The 24,403-nt window shown below is 37.9% G+C and overlaps 1 protein-coding gene across 5 annotated transcripts in view; it reads right to left on the bottom strand.

Moving 5' to 3' along the window:
• Itgb1bp2 (integrin subunit beta 1 binding protein 2) overlaps positions 1-24,403 on the bottom strand; it is a 28,761-nt gene that overhangs the window by 2,855 nt on the left and 1,503 nt on the right. For 3 of the 5 annotated variants that reach the window (XR_010046588.1, XR_010046589.1, XR_010046590.1), the window contains exons 5-10: positions 24,083-24,177; positions 23,917-23,975; positions 23,719-23,789; positions 23,514-23,613; positions 22,626-22,739; positions 22,346-22,408 (exon numbers count right to left, since the gene is read on the bottom strand). Coding sequence is in view for 2 of the 5 variants with exons in the window: in XM_063246071.1 (XP_063102141.1) it covers positions 12,129-12,389; positions 22,346-22,408; positions 22,626-22,739; positions 23,514-23,613; positions 23,719-23,789; positions 23,917-23,975; positions 24,083-24,177 (763 nt within the window). In the remaining 3 variants the exon portion in view is untranslated. Of the gene's footprint in view, positions 1-12,113; positions 12,390-21,673; positions 22,059-22,345; positions 22,409-22,625; positions 22,740-23,513; positions 23,614-23,718; positions 23,790-23,916; positions 23,976-24,082; positions 24,178-24,403 lie in introns of those variants that run through there. The other 2 variants (XM_063246071.1, XM_003470998.3) reach the window with 2 other exon arrangements.

Raw genomic sequence — 24,403 nt, 5'->3', positions numbered from 1 at the left:
ACAATAAGGGTGAGTCAATACATATCAGTTATAACAATCATATAACAATACATATCAATTTAAATGATCCTGATTCACCAATCAAAAGACACAGAGTGGCAGAATGGATCAAGAAGCAAGGTCTAATACTATGCTGCATACAAGAAATGCATTGAATTCAAAAAGAAATTCATAGACTGAAAGCCAAAGAGTGGAAAACAATATTTCAGGCAATGATAACCTGGAAAATGAGCAGGGGTAGCTATTCTATTTGCAGACCAAGTAGATTTCAAACCAAGGCTGATTAAGAGAGACAAAAAAGGTCACTATATCCTTGAAAGGGAACAATCCAAGAGGAAGAGATAATACTCATAAATACATATGCACCAATGAGCAGTAAACCCAACTGTATGAAACGAGTATTAACGGACATGAAAAATCAAATAAGCACTTATATGATTGTAATGGAGGACTTCAATACTCCACTGTGACAAATACATCAACCAGACAGAAAATCAACAAACATATATCAGTACTGAGTCAAACTTTCAAACTAATGGACATAGTGGTGTATACAGAGTGTTGCACCCCACAACATCAGGATACACATTCCTTTCAGCTGCACATGGGATGTTCTCCAAAACAGATCACATACTAGCTCATAGAATATGCTTAAGTAAATGCAAAGGAACTGAAATTATCCCGTGCATATTATCAGACCATAGTGCAGTGAAATTGGAAATCAAGTGCAAAGAAACCCCAAGAACTTCATAAGCACGTGAATTAAGTAACATGTGCTGAACAAACAGTGGGTCACAGATGAAATTAAGGAAGAAATTAGACAGCTTCTGCAACTAAATAATCATGCTAATACAATATATTGGAACATATGGCACACAATGAAAACAGTCCTTCAAGGGAAATTTATAGTGCTGAATTCCCATATTAAGAGAACTGTGAGCTCAAACAAACAACTTAATGTTGAACCTCAAGCTTCTTGAAAAAGAAGAATAAGTCAAGCGCAGAGCTGATACGACAGAGAAAATTATAAAGATCAGGCAGAAATTAATGTATAATGGAGGCTAAGAAAAAAATGCAAAAGGGCTGGGGATTTAGCTCAGCGGCATAAGCGCCTGCCTTGCAAGCAGGCAGTCATGAGTTCAATCCCTGGTACTGATAAAAACGAAAAAGACAAAAAAAAAAAAATGCAAAAAATGAAGAGTTGGTTCTATCAAAGTTTAAACGAAATTGACAAAGCCTTAGTCAAACTTATCAAAAAAGGGGGAAAAAGAGTCAAATTCATGCAATTAGGAATGAAATCACAAGAGATCCTGCAGAAATACAGATCAACACCTACATCAAGAATCTATATTCTAATAAGATGGAATACACAGAAGAAATGCACAGATTCCAAGATCCATATGAATTACCATAGCTGAATCAATTAGATGTAACAATTCTAAATAAACTAATATCAGTCAATGAAACTGACGGTGTAACTAAAACCCTACTAACAAAGAAAAGCCCTGGTCCTAACTGATTCATCTCTAAATTCCACAAGAAATTTAGAGAAGACAATGCCATTACTTCTGAAACTGTTTAAGGAAACTGAAAGGGAAATAGTACTCCCAAACTCATGTCTAGAAGCAAGCATTATGCTGATACCAAAACCAGAGAAGGATTCAACCAAAAGAGAGAACTACAGGCCAATCTCCCTAATGAACATAGATGCAAAAATCCTGTATAGGATACTAGCAAACTGAATGCAGCATTATGCCCAAGTAGGATTCATCCCAGGGATGTAGGGATGATTCAACATATGCAAATCAATAAGTGTAATACGACATACTACAGTAAGCACTGAAATCATATAATCATCTCAATAAATGCAAAAAAGGCATTTGACAAAATCTAATACCCACTCATTATAAAAAATACAGGAAATTGAAATAGGTGGCCTTTAACTCAATCTGATAGAAGCCATCTATGACAAACCAATAGCAACATCATACTAAATGGACACAAAGTCAAAACAATCTCTCTAAAATCAGGACCAAGACAAGAATGTCTACCGTCTCCACTCTTATTCAACATAGGCCTGGAAACTTTAGCTGGAGCAAATAGACAAGAGAAAGAAATAAAAGGAATATGGATATGAAAAGGAAGTTAAATTATCATTATTTGTGTATTACATGACATTGTATATAGAAGACCCCAAAAACTGCACCAAAGACTTCTACATTTAATACCCAAACTCAGTAGCATACCTGGATATAAAGGTAGCATGCAAAAATAAATAGCCTCTCTGTACACAAATAACAAACTCACTGAGAGAAATTAGGGAAGCAAAACCTTTCACAATAGTATCCAAAAATGAAATACCTAAGAATCAATCTAATGAAGAAAGTAGAAGATCTCTACAATGAAAACTGAAGTACTCTGAGAAAGGAGATTGAAGAAGATAACAGGAAATGGAAAAATGTCCCTTGTTCTTGGGTAGGAAGAACCAATACAGTGAAAAGGGCCATATTTTCAAAATTTTTGTACAGACTTAATGTAATTCCAATCAAAATTGCAACAACATATCTCACAGAATTACAGAAAACAATCCTAAAATTTATTTGGAACCAGAAGAGACCTAAAATATCAAAGGCAATTCTGGGCAACAAACCCAAGGAATGGGGCATTACAATTTCTGACTTGATGCTGTACTATATCGCTGCTGTGATAAAAATTTAAAAAAAACAAGCAACCAAAAAACATGGTACCACCCCAACAAACAAATAAAATACCAGACCTGAGGATCAATGAAACATTTTAGAAGATTTAGAAACAATGTCAGACATACTCAGTTATCTTATCTTTGACAAAGGAGCCAATCACTTTCACTGGAAGAAAGATAGTCCCTTTCATAAATGGTACCTGAAAAACTGGCTTTCCACATGCCAAAGATTAAAACTAGATCCATGTTGGTCACCATGCACTAAAATAAATCACATGGATCAAAGTTTTAGAAACACTAAATCTGGCTGGGGATTTAGCTCAGTGGCATAAGTGCCTGCCTGCCTGCCTGGCAAGCACTAGGTCCTGAGTTCAATCCCCCATACCACAAAAAACAAAAAACAACAACAAAAAAAGAAACACTAAATCTATTGGAAGACAAAATAGGTAGAACTCTTGAAGACTGTTAGGTCTGAGAGAAGGGGGAGGAGGAGAGAGAGGGAGAGAGATAGAAGTCCATGGGAGGAATGGAGCGGACGGCCGTGAAAGTAGTGGGCAGCGGTGGCTTTATTCCGGGAATGCGGGGAGGGGGCCCCCCTCCGCCGGCCCTGGGTGCAGCCTCTCCACTGCACCCGGGGCCAGGCTGTGGTTAACACGGGGAGAGGAGACTGGCGCACTGGCTGCTGGAATCCGGCGATCTTTCTCTGGCGAGCTCTCTCTCTGGCGAACTCTCTCGGACACGTGGCATGGGGGAATCTAAATAGCCTAAGCTTAGGGCAGCGCCCTAAGGCCATTAGAGATGCACAGGTATCTCATTGGCACACAGGTTCTTAAGGATGGGGATATAGGGTTACAGTCAAGTCCATAGTGGGCAGGGCGGGGAGGAGTTTAGCTGCAGCCTTTCCTGGTTACAGTGTTCGGTCTGAGCCAGCAACTCTTTCAAAGACTTTAAAAAAATGTTTGCCAGCTGTTCCTCAGACACAGAACTAGAATATATAAAGAACTTTAAAAAAAATCAGACCCTCCAAATTTAAAGACCTAATCCAGAAATGAGCATCTGAAATGAATATATACTTCTCAGGTGAAGAAGTAGAAACAACAAATAAATATATGAAAAAATATTCAACATCACTGGTCATTTGAGAGATGCAAATCACAAAACAATACTGAGATTCCATTTGACTCCAGAAAGAATGGCTACTATCAAGAAATCAACCAATAACAAATGCTAGCAGGGCTGTGGGTGAAAAAGAACCCTTGTGCACTGTTAGTAGGAATATAGACTGGTGTAACCACTGTGGAAATCGTTGTGGAGATACCTCAAAAAACTAGGACTACAAGTCCCATTGGAACTAACTGTTCCCCTTCTTGGTATCTTCCCTAAAGAATTAAAAGCATCGTACCACAGCAAAATATGCACCCCAATGTTTATAGCAGCAGAGCTTGTAATAGCTTGATCTTGGAAATAGCTCAAATGCCCATTGACTAATGAATGGATAAAGATGGTGTGTTTTTTTAATACAGTGGAGCAGTGCACAGCCATAAAAGGATAAATTTGTGACATTTTTAGATAAATAGCATCTTTAAAACATACCCTTGGGCCAGGGATATAGCTCAGCATCACAAGCACCTGCCCGGCAAGCATAAGGTCCTGAGTTTGATTCTCAGTGAAAAAAAAAAAGTGTACTCTTAAGTAAGTACCGCACAGTTTTTCTCGTGTGTGAAAGGTAAAGTATAAATATGAATCAAAATATATAACAGATATTGGGAAATAGAAAAGGTTCAGTGCGTAGGGGAACTAGGGATGGGGGAGGGGGAAAGAGAGGAAGGGAAAAGAAAAACAAGAAGGAAAACATGGAAACAAAGCTTTTGTAAATAGGGAGGAGAAGAAGATTCGAAAGGAAGGTAGGGGAAGGGTGAAAAATAATCAAGATATATTGTGTACAGGTAGAAATTCCCCATGATGAATGTGATCATTATATAAATATAAAATGTACCAATAAACTTAATTTTAAAAAATAGGTCAGCATATTTGAAGAAAAAGTAGCTGAGAATTCATGAAAGATGCCACTCTTCAAGACTCAATAATTCTGAAAGAGGAGAAGGGCAAGAAATCCTTAACCAGACACACTGTGGTGAAACTTTAGAACATCAAAGAGTAGATCTTAAAAAGGAATAAGAGAGTTTGTATCTAGTTATGGAAGTACACAACATAATCTATGAAATATTCTTGCCAAGAAAAGCAATCCAGATCTATATTTAATTAAGCTAATCTATATTCACCTAATCTATATTCAGGGAATATAGGGTACGAAACACCTCCACAGGGGTACCTCCAATAGAACTCATTCTATGAGATATTCTCTAGGACAAACAATCCATTCCTTCAACAAATAAATTTCATAGCAAGGATATATAAGGGGTTTTATAGGTTAAGGAATTTAAGAAATATATTTACAGACTACAGCACATAGTTTTTATTTGGATCCTGTTTCAAACATATTAAAAGACACATAAAACTCCAAGTTCCAAAGGAAAACAACTTTCAACCCAGATAGATGTATCTCGCAAAACTTTTTCAAAATTGGTGGAGAAATTAGATACTTCCATGACAAAGAACATCTAAGGAAATTTTTTTTTAATCAGTACTGGGGATTGAACTCACAATCACATGCTTGCAAGGCAGGCACTTATGCCACTGAGCTAAATCCCCAGCCCAACATCTGAGCAAATTTATGACCACCAAACCAGCACTCCAAAATGTTCTGAAAGACATTCTAAAAAGAGATAATAAGGACTACACCTTCATGAACCCCAACAAAAGGAGTCCACAAGGAAAGACAAAGAATTAGAGGGAAGAGAAAAAAAAAAAAACAAGGGGGAAGCCAATAATAGGAAAATCACATGACAGGGATAGGTCAATATATATATATCAGTTTTAACTATTTATGTTAATGGCCTCAATTCACCAGTCAAAAGACACAGACTTGCAGAGTGGATCAAGAAGCAAGATCCAACAAAATGCTGTATACAAGAAACACATTTAATTCAAAAAGAAATTCATAGACTGAAAGTCAAAGGATGGAAAGCAATACTCCATGCAACAGGAATTTAGAAAAAAGCAGGGGTTGCTATTCTACTTGCAGGGAAAGTGAATTTTAAGCCAAGACTGATTAAGACAGATAAAGAAGTTCACTACATCCTTGTAAAGGGAACAATCCAAGAGAAAGAGATAACAATCATAAATATATATGCAACAAATATTAGTGTACCCTGTTATATAAAACAATTATTAATGGACATGAAAAAATCAAATAAGCCACAATACAATAGTGTCGGGAGAACTCAATACTCCACTGTCACAAAAAGACAGATCAACTAGACAAAAAAAATCAATAATGAAATATTAGAACTAAATCAAACTTTTCAGCAAATGGACTTAGTAGATGTCTGCAGAATGTTCCAACCCACAACATCAGAATACACTTTCTTCTCAGCTGCACCCAGGACATTCTCCAAAATAGACCACATACTGGCTCATAGAACATGCTTAAGTAAAGGTAAAGGAACTGAAATTATCCCATGCATATTATCAGACCACAGTGCAATGAAATTGTAAATTGATGCCAAAGAAAACCACAAGAACTTTATCAACACATGTAAATTAAATAGCGCCTTACTGAACAATCAATGGGTCATACGTGAAATTAAAGAGGAAAATATACAGCTTTTACAGTTGAATGACAATGACAATACAACATATGGATCTTTTGGAACACAATGAAAGCAGGCTTAAGAAGGAAATTTATAGCAGTAAATACCCATATCCAGGAAAACAGAGTAAGCACATATAGACAACTTAATGTTGAACCTCAAACTTCTACAAAAAGAAGAGCAGTCTAAACCAAAAGCTTGTACAGAAGAGGCACTTATAAGGAACAGAGTAGAAATTAACATACTAGAGTCTAAAAAAACAATGCAAAGAATCAATGAATCAAATTGACAAACCCTTGGCCAACCTTATTAAAAAAAGGAAAGATTCAAATCCATGCAATTAGGAATGAAAAGGGTGAAATCACAACAGACCCTGTAGAAACCAAAAAAATCATCTATATCTACTTTGAAAACTTGTATTCTAATAAGATGGAAAATATAAGAGAGAACCAAGGACACATCAGCAAGCAAACCCAGTCTGGGAACCAGCACCATGCGCAGACCCTCAGTGGATTCGAACAGCCAGACCCTAAGCCCCTTCCAGTGCTAGCAAACAAAAAGTACCATCCCACTGTCCCACTCCTCCCCTGCCTGTAAGCAACAGGCTTATTTGGAGAAACACAGGCTGTGGTGATAGCTATGGAAGTGAAATGCAATTGGATGCCTGTGGTGCTTTGGAGTTTCACTAACATTGCAGGTCTAGGGCCAGTGATCTGATTATGGGTTCAGAGGACAGTGGTGTGCAGTATGACATCTAGAGAGGATCTCCTTCTGAGGGTTGTAGCCATTGTTGATTCCCTATGGTCTTGTTTTAGAAGTCCTATATCATTTCCATTGTTTTGTTGGGTTGGGTTTTATTCTCATTTTGTTTATATCAAATCAAATGGCAGGAGCAGCTATTTCAAAGATAGCAAGATATATTATGGTAACAATTTTGGACATATCGTTGGCTTGTTTTGAAGTCCTTTATTGCATTGACTGTCTTATTTTTATTGCTTTTATTCTATTCTGTTTTGATTTTTACTATGTCTGAAGTTATCTGTAGCTATTTTGAAGACATCAAAAGGCACTATGAGGGGCTGGGGATTTAGCTCAGCGGCATAAGAGCCTGCCTTGCAAGCAGGCAGTCAATGAGTTCGATCCCCGGTACTGATAAAAAAGAAAAAGACAAAAAAAAGGCATTATGGTAACTAGTTTGTTTTGATTGGTTTTATTCTATTTTATCTTCTTTAAAATAAATTTTAAAATCTAAAGACAAAAAAGAAAATACAAAAGAAATGGATAGATTCCTAGATACATATGAAATACTGAAGCTGAATCAAGAAGATATAAAAATCTGAAATAACCCAATATTGATAAAAGAAATTAAAGATGTATTTTAAAACGTATTAACAAAGAAAAGCCCAGGCCCTGATAGATTCACTGCTAAATTCTGCAAGAAATTTAGTAAAGACCTAACACTACTACTTCTCAAATTCTTTAATGAAATTCAAAGGGAAGCAATACTCCCAAATTCATTCCTGGGAGCAAGCATTACTCTGATTCCAAAATCAGAGAAGGACCCAACTAAAAGAATTACAGGCCAATCTCCCTAATGAACATTGATGCAAAAATCCTCAATAAGATACTGGCAAACAGACTGCAGCAAATTGTTAAAAATATATATATTGTAATCAAGAGGGATTCATCGCAGGGATGCAGGATGATTCCACATACTTAAATCCATAAATGTAATACACCATATTAACAGAGCGAAGGACAAAAATCATATGATCATGTCAATAGATGTAGAAAAAGCTTTTGACAAAGTCCAGCACCCATTCATGATAAAAACCCTACAGAAAATTGGAATAGATGGTCTTTATCTCAATCCCTGACTTGAAATTATACTATAAAGCTACTGTAATAAAAAAATTATGGTACTGACAAAAAATAGACCTAAAGATCAATGGAATAGAGCTGGGCGTGGTGGCACACTTCCGTAATCCCAGCACTTGGAAGGCTGAGGCAAGAGGATCATTTCAAATTGGAGACCAGCCTGGGCTACAAAGTGAGCCCAAGGCTAGCCTGAACTACATAGCGAGACCCTGTCTCTAAAACAAAAACAAAAAACAATCCAAAATATAAGGGAATAGAACTAATAAGAAATACATAAAATATTCATGAGAAAACTAAAAAAATTACTGTAATTATAAAAATCTGACATATGGAGAAAAGTATAATATTTATGAATGAAAATTTTCATTGGGGAAGGGAAGAGGGGAAAAAGAAAAATTCCATAACTAAAAATTGTCAGATAACTATAAGTTCTGATAACCCCATTGAAATTCGGGGTAGTAGATGGGGATTATTAGAAAATTAATTCTGAGGTTCATCTGGTAGAATATACACAAAGGAACTTTCAGAAAATAAAAATGAGCTGGGTACAGCAGCATAAACCTGTAATCCCAGAATTCTGGGAGACTAAAGTAGAATTCCAAGTTCAAGTTTCACCTGAGTAGTTTAGTGAAATCCTGTCACACACACACACACACACACACACACACATACACACACACACACACAAGGATTAGAAGTTCCATTCAACCCAGCTAATCCCCTCCTGGTATTTTCCCAGAAAACCTGAAAGGGTCATGTCATAGTGATATATGTACACCTATGTTCATAGCAGCACAATTTGTAATAGCTAAATCTTTAAACAACCAAAATGCCCATCAACCACAGAGTGAATGAAAAAGATGTGGTATTTTTATACAATGAAATATTACCCAGCTATAAAAAAGGATGATCTTAAGGCCCTCATAGATAAATGGAGACAACTTGAGACTATCATCATAAATGAAATAAGAATCATATTTATAAATTTCACACTGTGTCTCTAGTGTCAAAAGTAATAAGAACTGTAAGAGTAATAAAACCCAAAATGTGTAGTTGCTATTTTTAAAAAGAAAGGAAAAGAAAGTACTCTAAAGGATATTAACTGCATGTATGTTTAAGTGTGTAAGAGAGATGACCATATTACTAAGTTTTGTTGATCGTTGAACAGAACTGTTTGCAGTCTCACTGTCCACTTTGTATGCTTTAATTTTGTAACTTGAACAACTATTTCTAAGATGACAGTATGTAATTTATCAACTCGTGATTTCTTACTGTTTATTTTTTTAAATTATGTATTATTACTACTCTTTTTTCTGTTTTTTTTCTATTTAAATAAAATTTAAAAAGAAATAAAGAGGAGAGAAGGAGGGAGGAAAGGAAGGAGGGAAGGAAATAGAATGAATCCAAGTTATCCCAAAAGAAAATAACAAATGTCTCCATAGGGTAGATATCTACTGAGATATTTTCTGCATCTCTACATGTTGTACATTAGTATATATTTGCAAATGCGTAGAAAAATGTTTGGAAGGATATATACCAAAGTGCTAAAAATGATTTCCTCTGAAGAATAAATTGGAGGGCTGAAATACTTTACTTTTCATTTTATTCACTTCTGAAAGTTTGTTGCTTTTTGAGGTTGCTGTTTTGTTTTTTTGGTTTTTGTTTTTGGTTTTTTTGAGACAAGGTCCCACTATGTAGTTCAGGCTAGCTTTGAACTCACTAGTTAGCCAAAGCTGGCCTCAAACTCATGGTAATCCTCCTGCCTCAGCCTCCTGAATGCTGGGGTTATAGGCATACACCACCATGCCCAGTATATATTGATTTTTAGAAATAAAGGAAGCTCAGTCCAAAATGTTGAATATTTTTAAAGTATCACATTGATACAGGTAATAGTCAAATCTATCTTCAGTGCTGACTTTTCTCAAAAAAAATTCCTATTTTATAAATAACTACCAGCATCTCCCAACACTTCCACTCATGTTTTGACATTATTCTATTTTATTTATTTATTTTTTTGATACCGGGATTGAACTCACAACCTCGTGTTTGCCAAGCAGGCATTTATGTCACTGAACTAAACCCCTGGCTCTTTGTTTTTTGCTTTGCCATTATTTTAAATTCGTATCCAAAATAAAATTCATGGGGTGAGGTCAGTGGTAAAGTATCTGCCTACCATGTTCAAGGTTCTGGATTCTATCTCTAACATGCAAAAAATAAAATATTTTATTATCATAAAAATATTTAAATAATTAGTTATATAGCTCATGGGTTTCCTATTTTTGTTTACAGTACTAGCCTTCAGGGAGAGGGATATGGTTAATGGTATACTGCTTGCCCCAGAGCACCAGGCTCTAAGTTTTATTGCCAGCACCAAAACAAACAAAAAAACCCCACTAACCCACTTTTCTCATGATGTCAGAAAAAGTAAAGTCCAAGGTTCGCTCCCTCTTTCTATTTAGTGCCATGGATCAAACTTACAACCTCAGACAGCCTAAGCAAGTATTCCCACCACTAAGTTATCTACTCCCAGGCCCAGGATTTCTTTTTTTCCTTCTTTCTCTTTCATATTCTCTTTCTCTATCCCTCTCAATGTCTCTCGCTCTGTCCCTGTCTCTCTTCCTCCTTCTCTCTCTCTCTCTTTTTTTGAAATTAGGGATTGAATTAGGACCTGGGACATGTTAGACAAATGTTCCATCACTGAGCTGCACTCCTTGGCCCTTTATACTTACTTAGAGACAGTCTTGCTAAATTGCCCCACCTGGTCTCTACCTTGTGAACCTCCTTCTTCAGTCTCCCAAGCAACTGGGATTACAAATGTATACTTCTATGCATGGCTTCTTTTTTATTCTATTCTATTCTATTCTATTCTATTCTATTCTATTTTATGTTTATTTTATTGACAGGATCTCACTGGGTAGTTCAGCCTGGCTTTGAACTCACTATGTAGCCCAGGCTGGCCTCAAACTTGTGACTTTCCTGCCTCAGCTTCTCAATTGCTAGGATCACACATGTGCACCACAATGACTGGCAAAGTGATAACTGGTGTCTCTGCATGGTCTCCTTTTTTTGAATATTATTTTACATGCCTCACTCCTAGCCATTCTTTTTCTTTTCTTTTTTGAGATAGTCTCATTGTGTTGCCATTGCCAAGACTGGCCTTGGCTTTCTAGGCTCAAATGATTCTGCTGCCTCAATCTCCTGAATAACTGGGACCTCAGATGCATGCTACTGCACCTGGGTCCTATTCATTTTTGCCACCCTAATCCAGATATATTTAGAAAACAGGACACTGTAAATAGAGTAATCTGCTGAGAAATTATCCCTCTTTACTCGGTGTGAAACAGGTGGTAGAGGTCAAAGCTCAGTAAACAGTAATGGAGGCCCAAGAAAGGTAGGATGGGTGAGAGACCATGTAGTGCCAGATTCCCACTTGGCTGGTATGTAAACCAAGAGAGGAAGGGAAGCAATTAAACTGCAGTCAGAACTGGAAAAGTAGCAGCAGTAGAGGAAGCAACTGGAATAATTTCTCAGCAGATTACTCTACTCACAATGTTCTGTTTTGTAAATATCTTCTTCATTTCCATCTCTGTGCCTGTGCCTAGGGCTTTTCCTCTGGCTAGAATAACTCCTTTGTCTCTACCTATCCAAATCCTACTTATCTTTATTTAATTTTTTTCCTACTTGTCTTTAATAACCAGTGCAAGTTCATTCTTTTCCATGCTTTTGCTTATAAGGTCATGAAATATCTCTGGAAGGATAAATGTACAATAACATTAATTATTTTTCCAGGAAGGAAACTGGATGGCTTTCCAGGACAGGTATGAGAGAAACATTACTTATCTGTTGTGACAGCAACATTTATTTTGGTGAAAGTATCTAATATAAAATCTTCTGAAATAGAAAGAAGGATATTGCAATTTGCAGTTTGAGGAAAAGGAAGAAAGTCTGTAACAGCCTCTGTGTAAGAGTGCCAGGGAATGTATGAGACAAATAAAAGGATTACTGAGCATCTGCAAGGGCCAAGTTGAAATTAGACAGCATAAATTCATATTTGTCTGTTTGGTTCTTCTTCTAGCAGTGTTCTGGGACTTTGGGAGCTGAAAAGGAGAAAGAAGACAATGAAGGTAAGATTGCCAGAGATAGCTTACACCTTAATTGGCTGCTCAGGAAGTATATAAAGTAGAGGAAGAGGCTAATACAACTGGGAGTTTCTTCCTTCCTTGCTTTTTATTGTCTTTTTTGTGGTGTTAGGGATTGAACCTAAGGCCTCAGGCATGTTAGGGAAATTCTCTAACCACTGAACTATATCCCCAGCCCTAAAAAGTAATTTCTTGATCTGGAGCAAAAGAGGTAGAATGGCTAGGAAATCTTACTCAGTCGATGAGAGATGTGTTTTAGGAAAGTCTTACAATAATATAAGATATTCAAAAGCACTCTTGCTAGGACATAGAGGCATAGTATCAATATCCTCTTCTAAATTCCTAGTTTGTCCTTAGGTTTTAAATGTTTTCAAATGGCTCTTACCAGTGACTGAGACTTAATTTTTTTTGATACAGGGTCTCACTATATAGTTTGGGCTGACTTTTAACTCACAGTGTAGCCCAGGCTGGCCTTGAACTCCTGGCAATTTTCCTGCCTCAGTCTCCCAAGTGCTGGGATTATGGGTGTGCAACACCACACCTGGAAGTACTGGGGATTGAACCCAGGGCCTGGAGCATACTAAGCACATGCTTCACACTGAGCTATATCCTCCCAGCCTACCATTTGCTTCTTTGTGTTTGCCATTTGCTTCTTTATGCCTTTGTTTCCTCATATATAGAAATTTGGGGTAACACTATCTCACACAACAGTTATGAGGTTTAAGTGAAATAATGCTGGTAGAAGTGCCTGGTACCATGGCATTCAACAAGATACTGCACTGTCTCAGCAGGTAAATGAATATTGTCTCCTTTAATCCTGAAGCTGATACAATTGTACGATAAATAAGTTATTACTTTAGAGGCTAGGGATATAGCTCAGGGTAGAGCACTTGTCTCATATGTGTAAGACAGTGGGTTCAATCTCTAGCACTACAAAAATCACTCACATATGACATGTTATCACTTTATGGAGCAGCCAACCTGGCTATCAAGAAAATCTGGCTATCATTACTTTCTTCATAATAGCCTGCCCTGCGTCCTCTAAGGTGTACTTTTGCTTTTTCCTCTTTTACTCAGATCAAGTTCATTCTGTTACTCTCTACCGCTTCACTTTTTCAAATAAACTTTGTCACTGCTAAAAAATAAAAACAATAAAAAGAAAATCTTAGTTTCCTTATGGAAACTATAAAATTTTAGATTTTAGAGAGATATATCCTTCCTCTTTTCAGGAAAAGAAAAAACTCCCCAACTTTTCTAATGAACTGAAAGAAAAGCTTTGAGAAAAGAAAAGATAATGATTTTTATTAGTACAGTGCATAGTAAATTCTGAACTTCAGAGGAAAGATATGGCCCATAGGTAAAAATGTATGAGTTGCTGGGACTGGTAACATACACCTGTAATTCCAGCATTCCAGAGCTGAATTGCAGGAGTTCAAGGTCACTGTGTGCTAAATAGTGAGTTCGCAGTCACGCTGAACTACATTAGTGAGACCCTGTCTGAAAAAAATGAACAAAATGTGTGTGAATCATCTTCCTGTGGGTGGTTCTTAAGTTCTGGACAACTGAGAATGTCTAGAAATAAGGAGAACAAATGACTAAGTACTGAGAAACATCATTGAATGCCAGATAGTAAAAACAGAAGCCTGCAAAACACACTAAAGGAAATAGTTATAGAAGTAGGAAAATGAAGGGGAATGATGGACCCTAAAACAACATATGAAAATATTTCAAGGAAGAAAAAACCATGAATGAACCAAATTTTGCTTGATGGGTCAAGAAAGATGAATACTAAAAGTATCGATTGGATTTAGTGACTTAATGGTCAAAGGTAACCTTATCACTACAGATTGCCTAGCCTGGGCAACTTACTGATTTCCTGAGACTTTGTTTCAAAATAAAAACATATACAGTAGACCCTCGAAATTAATGGGAATCACATTCCTAGAGTATCCATGAATTGTGGCAAAACTGCAAATTTCAGATATGATCAGAAAAATGCCTACTGTTATAGTTTAAAACCTAAGTATGCTATGTCTACGATAGTTACGTAATTTATTAAAATACTATATTTTAAAAGTCTTAAAATGTACCGGGCATTTTGCTAGAACCTTAGGAATCTTAGGGCCTTACAAAGAACAAAAACAAGAACACTTTTTCCTGGAGATAGCTTCATGTGGTACAGCAATCTTCTATAATGCGGGATTTCTAGTCCATCTGCCAGAGATGGGTTACAGGGCAGCAGCCAATCAGCAGCAAGAACTGAGTAACACTCTCAGCTACTTGTGAACCTCCCACAAAAAAAAGAAAGAAAAAAAAACCTGCTGAATATACTTGAAGATTCTACAAAATTGCTGGGGATTTAGCTCATTGTCATAAGCGCCTGCTTGGCAAATGCACAGTCATGAGTTCGATCCCCGATACCAAAAACAAAAAAAGATTCTGCAAAATTATGGGAGTTTCTATGAACAATTATTAGGTTGGGGTTTTTTTTTGGTTTGTTTGTTTGTTTGTTTGTTTTTGGTACTGGGGATCAAACTCATGACCTTACACTTGCCAGGCAGGTGCCTATGCCACTGTTTTAGGTTTAAAGGAGAAATTTGAAAACAACTGAGACCACAAACTCTGAACCATAACTTCACAAGCATATACTATATAGTCATTATCAGTTCACAAACTCAATTATTTCCACAGTTCTGGTTGCAAGCTGAATTAGACAAAAACCAAATCAAATTTCCCTATAAGTTCAACATTGAACCTAACCACTGAATTTGATCCTTCCAATTCAGTTTGTAATCAGAATCATGGAAAGAATTAAGTTTTTGAACCAAGGTATGACAATATTAGGAAAAAAGGAGGGCTAGGGACTTAAACTTTTAATGGCATAGAGCCTGCATAGCATGTACAATCCCCAGTACCACAATAATAAAAACATATATATAGCTTGATGCAAAAGTCCTGGGTTCAATTTCCAGTACTGAGGGAGAGGGAGAGAGAGACAGAGATAGAGTCAGAGAAAGAGACAAAGATAGAGACAGAGACAGAAAGACATAGACACAGAGAGAGGTAGAGAAAGAGAAATGAAAAAAGAAATGAGAAGAGAGGAGAAATGAATGTTATAGAGAATAGGAATAAGGGAGATTGGGAGTGTAGCTCATTAGTAGAGGATATACTTTATCATGCATACGGCCCTAAGTTCAAGCATCAGTGCGCCTCCCAAAGGAAATGGATGAATATGGTTGTTTCAAGAATGATCAGGGTATAGTAGCACACAACTGTAATCCCAACACTCAGCAGGCTGAGACAGGAGGATTTCAGTGAGTTCAAGGACAGCCTTGGGCTACATAGTGAATTTAACACCAGCCTGGAATAGTGAAATGAGACCCTATCTCCAGGAAAAAAAAAGAAGTTTGGCTATAAAGGAGAGAATGAAGTTAAGTAGTAGCTGGAGAAGGATGTGAACTCAAAAGAAACTGTAAGACTAGAGAGAAGAGCATGTATAAATGTTAGTGAAAAAATCACAGTGAGAGGGAATGGACAGGAGAGAAAATACCATAATGTTTTAAGAAAGGTGCAAGTACAATGTGAGACATAGGGGTGTAGCTCAGTAGCAGAGTAGATACCTAGAATGCACAAGTCTCTAGGTTCAATTCCTGACACTGAATAAAAACCCACAATGTGAAGAAATGAAGCATAAAAAGCATTAAGAAAAAAAGTATGCTACTGAGAGCAAATATGTAGGTGATGTGAGAAGTAGGCAATTAAAAACAACTCATGCAAAGTACTTAGCATAATGCCTAGTATGTTCATTTTTATCATGGATCTATAGCTTTTGATGTTATTCATGTTACATACCTGCTTGAAATGTCTTACATCTTAGGCTTTAGCTATGTATAATGAACTAGTATACTATTTTATTAAAACTGTAAAACTTGCATTCAGGAGGCTAAGCAGGAGGATTGTTGTGAGTTCAAGACCAGGCTGGACTTTGTAAAGTGAGCTCAAGGCCAGCCCGAACTGCATAGTGAGACCCTGTCTCAAAAAGACAAAAACAAAGGGGCTGGGGATTTAGCTCATCGGCATAAGCACCTGCCTTGATAGCAGGCAGTTGTGAGTTCGATCCCTGGTACTGATAAAAAGGAAAAAGACAAAAAAAAGAGACAAAAACAAAATAACTGTACAATTTGCAGTCTGGTGGCACACATCTGTAATCCTAGCACCTGGGAGGCTGAGGCAGGAGGATTGCTGTCAGTTGGAGGCCACCCTAGGCTACATAAGCTAGTTCAGAGTCAGCCTGCACTAACATAGCAAGATTCTGTCTCAAAAAAAAATCTGATGGGCAGGCTCTGTTGTGAAATGAATAATACCCTGAACTTCTAAGATTAAAAGCTGCCTGCATTAGAAAAAAGATTGAGCTGGGCGCAATGACAAATATATGTCTGTAATTCTAGCACTTTTCAAGGCTAAAGTAGTAGGGTCACAGGTTCATTCTTAGCCTGGACAATTGATCATTTTATTGACTTAGCAAACCCCTGCCTCAAAATTTAAAAAAAAATGTCTAGGAATGGAACTCTGGATTCAATCCCTAACACTGAAGAGAAAGAAAAAGGACTCTGAAGAGTTCAGTTCAAAAGGGAATCTTTATTTACACTCCAAATCCATAAAATAACAGCAAAGCCAGAATAAATACCCTAGAGATACAGAAAGCCCCTTTATCTCTGATCAAACCTCTGTTAGGTAGAAATCATATCTTTGGACACTTTCTCTAACATCCCCTAATCCCCCCCCCACTTTGGTTTTGTTTTTTGTTTTTTGTTTTGAGGCAAGGTCTTGCTATGCAATTCAGGCTGGCCTTCAACTCACTATGCAGACAAGGCTGGCCTCAAACTCAGCAATCCTCCTGCCTCAGCCTCCCAAATTCTGGGATTCATAGGCATGCACCCCTATGTCCAGCACATCCCCTATTCCTGCCTCAACCTCCAAATTCTTATCCAGGCTATACTGTAATGTCTTACTTTTGCTGCCCATGTCCATCCCTTACACCTCATATCTCTTCTCCCATGACACCTTAATTCATTGACTCTGAGATGACAGGAAAAGATGCTATGAAAACAACCTGAGATAATTTGAGGTTTGGTGACCTTCCTAGTTTGATGCTCCTAGGAGTTTGCAACTATCAGATTTTTGGCTACTTTGTTAAGGGAGTAAATATGACTCAATGAAGATTCAAAAAAGAGATCACTATTCTAATTAAGAATCTAAATTGGGCATGGTAGTGCATGCTTGTCATATAAGCACTCTGGAAGGCTAAGGCAGAAGAACTGCAATTTCAAGTTGAGCTCTGACAATTTAGCAATTTAGCAAAATCCTGTTCTTAAAATGTAAAAGGGCTGGGAATGTTACTCAGTGCAAAGGCCCTGAATTATAAAAGAAAAAAATTAAAATTAAACCTATATTCTAGGGCCACGGGCATAATAAACTCAGTGACAGAATTCTTCTGCAAAGACTTGATTGATTTCCAACATCACACATACATACTTGAAAAAAAATTCCATTATACCCAATGAGATGGTGCACGCCTATGATCTCAGCATTCAGCACTGGGAAACCTCATCTCAAACACACAAACAGAGAGAGAGAGAGAGAGAGAGAGAGAGAGAGAGAGAGAGAGAGAGAGAGAGAGAGAGAGCTGGACAATGTAAGCACATGCCTGTAATCCTAATCTGATTTGAGAGTGGTGGTACATACCTGTAATCCCAGCACTTGGGAGGCTTAGGCAGAAGGACTGAAGTGAGTTCAAGGCTAGCCTGGACTACATAGATTCTGTCTCCAAAAAAAGGAGGGCTTAATGGTGCACAGCGTAATCCCAAAGGAACTGAGGATGTAGCTCAGGGGGAGGGCCTTGGGTTAATCCTGGCACCATAAAAACTAAAAAAGTAAAATGAAATACCTTCTGTTCCAATCTGATTCTCCCAACTACTCCATATACCTATACAAATAAATGTCTTTTATTCACATTTCCATTCAAAATATATTTCTCTTTTTCTTTCTGAGACAGGGTTTTATGATGCAGTTCAGGCTGGTCTTGAACTCACTTTGTAGCCCAGGCTAGCCTAGAACTTGCCATGATTTTTGTGCCTCAGCCTCTTGAGTACTGGGATTACAAGCATGCACCATATCTGGTCCAAAATATACTTTTTAATCTCTGTATGGTGGTGCACATCTGTGATACCATTACTCTGGGAGGCTGAGGCAGGAGAATCTCAAGTTCAATTTCTGGTTGGGCAATTTACTGACTTTGTGATACCCTGTGTCAAGCTGTAAAATAGGAAATGCAAAACAAAACCACACTGAGAAGCTGAGCATGGTGGCACATGCCTGTAATCCCAGCACTCGAGAGGTTGAGGCAGTAGTACTGTTGCAAGTTTGAGACTAGCCTGGGCTACAAAGTGAGCTCAAGGGCAGCCTGATCTGCATAGAGAGACCCTGTCTCAAAGACCAACACACACATACACACACACACACACACTGATTCCATTTCATCCCAGTCAGAATGGCTATTGTCAAAAAAAATCAAAAGAAAAGAAAAAAATTGCAGGTGAGAATTTGGGGAAAAAGAAACCCTTTTATACTGCTGATGGGAATGTAAATTAGCAATAGCCACTATGAAAATCCTTCTGCCTAAGCCTCCAGAGTGCTGGGATTACAGGTATACACCACCACTCTCAAGCCCTCCAAAAATGAAAAACAAAGCTATTATTTGATATAGCTAGCTATACCACTTTTTGATAATAAATGAATTAAAGTCAGCAGACTATAGGGATAACGTATACACACATTTATTGCAGCCTAATATATATTCAAGATATGGAACCAGCCTAGGTGCCCATCAACAGATGAATGGACAAGAAATGTGTATTGTATATTATACACAATAGAGTATTATTCAGTCATTAAAAACTCAAGAATTTGTTATTTGGGGGAAAAAAGGGATGGATCTGCAGATCATGTTGAACAAAATAAAACAGACTCAGAAAGACAAATATCTCATGTTCTAATATATGGAACCTAAAAAGAGGATAAAAAAGTAGATAGAAAAAAAAATTTTAAAGTAGAAAGGAGACTATTATTAGACAAGAGGAAGGGAATAAGTAGAGAGGCAGGAAATATAAGGATAGGTAACAGAAGGGATGAATATGTCAAAAATAGATGGCCCTCTAGCCGGGCATGGTAGCGCATGCCTATAATCCCAGTACTTGGATGGCTGAGGTAATAGGACCCTTGCAAGTTTGAGACCAACCTGGGCTACAAAGGGAGCTCAAGACCAGCCTGAACTGCATAGTGAGATCCTGTCTCAAAAAGACAAAAAAAAGATGGATCTCAAGACCATAATGCTAAATGAAATAAATGAGGTTAAATATCCCATAGTCTCACAGACTAAAAATTTAAACAAGTTTTTGTTTTGTTTTATTTCTTTGAGACAGGGTCTCATTGTGTAGTTTAGACTGGCCTCAAACTCTCAGTGATCTCCCTGTCTTAGCCTCTTGAGTGCTGAGATTACAGGCATGTGCCACCATGCCCAGCTCAAAAATAGAAAAAATTTAAAGAGCCAAGTTGAGAAATAGTGAGGTAGACTCTGTAGAGATATGAAAAGGACCTGGGGAAAGAGGGACAGGGGATCAGGGGAAGTAAAAATGATCAGGATGCCTATGTATATGTATATGTATATGTATATGTATATGTATATGTATATGTATAAAACTTCCAAGCTGAACGTAAACACTATGCATTGCAAACATGTACTGATAAAAAATATATAATATGCATTTAAATCCCCTAAGAATTTGAAAGTAGGGAGAATGGTAGAAGGGGATAATGGGTAAAATTATATACATTTAAAAATCTGCCAAAATGACACCCATTAATCTATTCAACCAATATGAACTAATAAAAAAATTGTGGAAAAAATATACTCAGGACTAAATCAACAAAGCCAGGCTTGATGGATGGTACACACCTGTAATCCCAGCACTTTACAGGCTGAGGCAGGATGATCACCATAAATTTGAGGTCGGCCTGGGCTATATAGTGAATTCAAGACCAGCCTAGACTACATAAGGGGATCCTGTCTCAAGAGTCACTAAGGTACCCAATGCTGATTCCGTAGCACCATGATGTGAAGTTCAGCAATATATTATTCATTGTTCAGAGTGATTTTAGTCTGTTTTGTTTTGTTTAATTTCAACATACATGAAGGTATGGACAGCTATTTTGAAGAGAATGAGAGACATTATGGCAGCCATTGTTGACTTCCTTACTGTCTGGTGTTAAAGACCTAAAATGCTTTCATCATCCTGTTCTGATCAGTTCTATATTATCTTGTTTTGTATGAATTCATTGTATGTGAAGATATGGACAACTATTTGAAAGAAAACAAGAGACAATATGATAGTGAAGATCTCCAGTGTCTTACTTTGAAATCTGTGTCTTGTATATTGTTATCTTATCTGTTTTTTTATGTTTTATTTTACCCTCTTTAAAAATAAAAAAAACTAACTAAATAAATAAACAAATTCCATTAAAGGTTAAAAAAAAACAAGTTGGGGATGTAGCTCAGTGCAAAGACCCTGGTTTCATTCCCCAGTACCACAAACAAAACAAAATTTTAAAAATGCTATTTCCATGGAGCCTTCTGTTTTTATTTCAACCCATGTAATGCCTCCATTCTTTTGATTTCTATAGCTCTTAAACACTCTCCAGAAAATAACTGAAAAAGATAAAAAGAGCTGGGGGATTTAGATCACTGGCATAAGTGCCTGTCTGACAAGTGCGAGGACATGAGTTTGATCCCCAGTACCAAAAAAAAAAAACAAAAAAAAAAAACAAAAGAGAGAGAGAGAGAGAGAGAGAAAGAAAAATAAAAATTTATACTACACAATTTAGCACTGTAAAAAAATTAGCACTGTTATTTAGAACTATTATTATCTAATAATAAGCATTATTCTTATTTCATGTAGATTAGCCTTGATTTGTCAGCCAGCATACAATTTTCTCAAGAGGAATGAGTAAATCTTCTATTTCTCAGGTATCTCTAACGCACCAAACACATACTGGGCACAGAGTAAATACCTCATGATTGTAAAGAAGACATGTATGTGTGCTTGTTTTCACATGTGTGTCAAGCACACAAGGAAGTTGGGGGAATTAATATCTTTTACATAGTGGAGTGAGAGAATGACACTATGTGAAACTGTAGAATACAAGATTTATTTATGGGATAAAACAGTATGGTTCAGTCTTGTTCGCCCCTTCTTTAGTGTCCTACTGCTCTATGATACCACATGGTCAATCAGAGTCTAGGATAGTCACTGGAGTCCTAGCTATACACTAAACTTTGTGGTGTCACTATTCCCCCATTGCTTCCTCCTCTTCTTCCTCCTCTGTCCAGCTCAGATCATCTGAATCCTCAGATTCTTCCTCATCCATCTCTACCACAACCCCTGCCCTAGCCTTCTCAGCTAGTGCACTGGGGTGCTCCAGCTGGGCCCAAGATCCTGGGTCAGCCTTGACAAGGGAGATTTCCACCCGAGATGGCATCAAAGAGACAGAGCTCTCCTCCACATTTATGACCTGAGGAAGAGGGAAAGACAGAAGAACACAAGGGAAAGAAGGAACAAGGGAATCGAAGGGATTCAGGTTTGGGTGGAGTGATGAAGAGAGAAAAATAAAAAGGGGAAAGGGAGGAAAGAAACGGGAGAGGGACAAAGATGAAAGAGAGGGGAAGAGAAGAAGAAAGGGGGGAGGGAATATGAAACCAAATTAAGTTCCCATTAAAAGTGTTTCCCTCAAGATACTCTATTTATTCCAGTCTGGCCCTTCCTTCACCCTATCTTCCTCCCCTCTTTGTCTTCACTTACCCCCCAGAGCTTCATCTGTGCTTGGAAAACACGGTTACCATCAAAGACAATGTGGACATGAAGCTGAACAAAAAGAATTACAAGGGTAGACCGTCAGAACGAGTCATTATGACAGGAGTGTTATCCATAGGACGGTCAGACAACTCTGACCTAATAGTTTTCCCTTCCTTTCAGGAGACTTTGCAGCCTACAGGTTAACTGCATACAGGACCTCTGCCTGCAAGACTAGTACTATTATCCAATCCATTAGCCATCCACCCTGCATCAGATCATTCCTCACCTCAGTTTGACTGGCCTTCACCCAGTTGAATGCAGGAAGTGGAATCTGGCCATATACAGTCATCACTACTAAGGAATCTGTTTGGTGCCAATCATGGCGGCAAGATGCTGGCAGCTAAAGAGAAGATGTTAAATATGAATGGTAAGAATGAACTGTTAGAGGTGGTGGTACATGCCTGTAATCCTAGCACTGTGGGAGGCTGAGGGAAAAGGATAACACATTTAATATCCAACCTGGAAACGTAGCAACACTCTGTCTCAAAAGAAAAAAAAAAAAAAAAAAAAAGCGGGCAGGAGATTTAGCTCAGTGGCTTAAGTGCTTGCCTGGCAAGCACAAGATTATGAAATCAATCCCCAGTACCACACAAAAAAATAAATAAAATAAAATAAAAAGGGCTTGGTTTAAAGCTCAGTGTGAAGTACCTGGATTCAAACCTCAGCACTGCAGAAAGCAAAGAAAGCTAGAGCTAGAGCTCAGTGTGAAGTCCCTGGGTTCAATACGCAGTACTAAAGGAAACAGAAAGAGAGACAGAGACAAAGAGACAGAGAGACAGAAAAGAGATTCAATCCAAGAGGAGTTTTTATCAGGTATGCGGTGAAGACAGACAGCCACAGTCTCAGAAAGATTAACAAGACTTATTGTATGGCAAAGTACTCTAGGCTATATATAGAGTAATCAGGTGCAAAATCTTTTTTTTTATAGTGCTGAGAATAGAACCCAGGGCCTTGCACATGCTAAGCAACCACTCTACCACTAAGCCACACCCCTGGCCTGGGAGCTGAAACTTTTTCGGTCTAAAGAAAGCAGACAGGGAACTTGGCCATGAGGTATGGCAAGTTTAACTTTGGGATCAGGTTCTGACCAAAACTCAAGAAAGCTAGGGCTTACCTGTTTCCCCCAGTCATGTCTACCAACTCTGCATCCTGGCTGTGCCAGGAATGCCCCAAAATCCAGGGTCTGGATGCCACAACAACTCCAAGACTTCATCCTGAGGCAGGAAGATAATTCAGTTGAATTTCCACCCCCAGATTCCACACTTATGATCAATATTGGGAGAAACCTGCCTCACAAATTACGCAGTCCCCTCCCTCACCCTTCATGGAATCGAGGTGCTCCTGGGTGGTAGGTACATAGAGTAGCATCACTCTCTGGGCCTTGGTAAACCTAACAAAGATAAAGAAGCATTACGAAAAGAATCAAGTCATTCTAAGGTGTACCCCCGTATCTATACTCAGTTATTTTCAAGTGTAGTATCTCTCATCCACATACATGAACTCCCCAAAACTCTTACTGCGTCACATCCTGGGTTCTGGCAGCTGGAACCAGTCCAGATCAGACTACTATCAATTCCTGGGCAAAGGAAACAGAGTCAGGAACCTATTCATCCCGCCCCCTACCCCAATGCTATTCCACTACATTCCAGTCTGTGAGCCCTGCCTTCCAAAGAATCTACCTACCTGCTCCAGGTTCCTGGTCTAGTTCTTTTTGTTCCAATGCCATTTCTAGGACATGAGATATATTTAGTGGCAGCAGCTTCAGGGGCAAATCAGACCTAGAGGTTATAGGCAGGTGATTTAGTGTTTTGTTTGTATGTTTTTCTTTTGTTAGTGTATGTTAGTATTAAATAATGCTGAGCTGTTTGGGGGAAAGTTGGTACACACATTTCACTTAGCTTTTATCAATTTCAAGCCACTGCCAACTTAATCTCTGTTAACATCCCACATTCCTCAACCCTAGGGAAATAAATCCCCAAAGCTTCTCTTGTCCGTCTACTCAGC

Source organism: Cavia porcellus, unplaced genomic scaffold (genome assembly GCF_034190915.1).
Source record: "Cavia porcellus strain 051 isolate PalLab524CR breed Dunkin Hartley unplaced genomic scaffold, mCavPor4.1 scaffold_3, whole genome shotgun sequence".
Taxonomy (NCBI): domain Eukaryota; kingdom Metazoa; phylum Chordata; class Mammalia; order Rodentia; family Caviidae; genus Cavia; species Cavia porcellus.
Note: the sequence above shows the minus strand (reverse complement) of the source record. Positions and strands in the feature narration are given on the sequence as shown.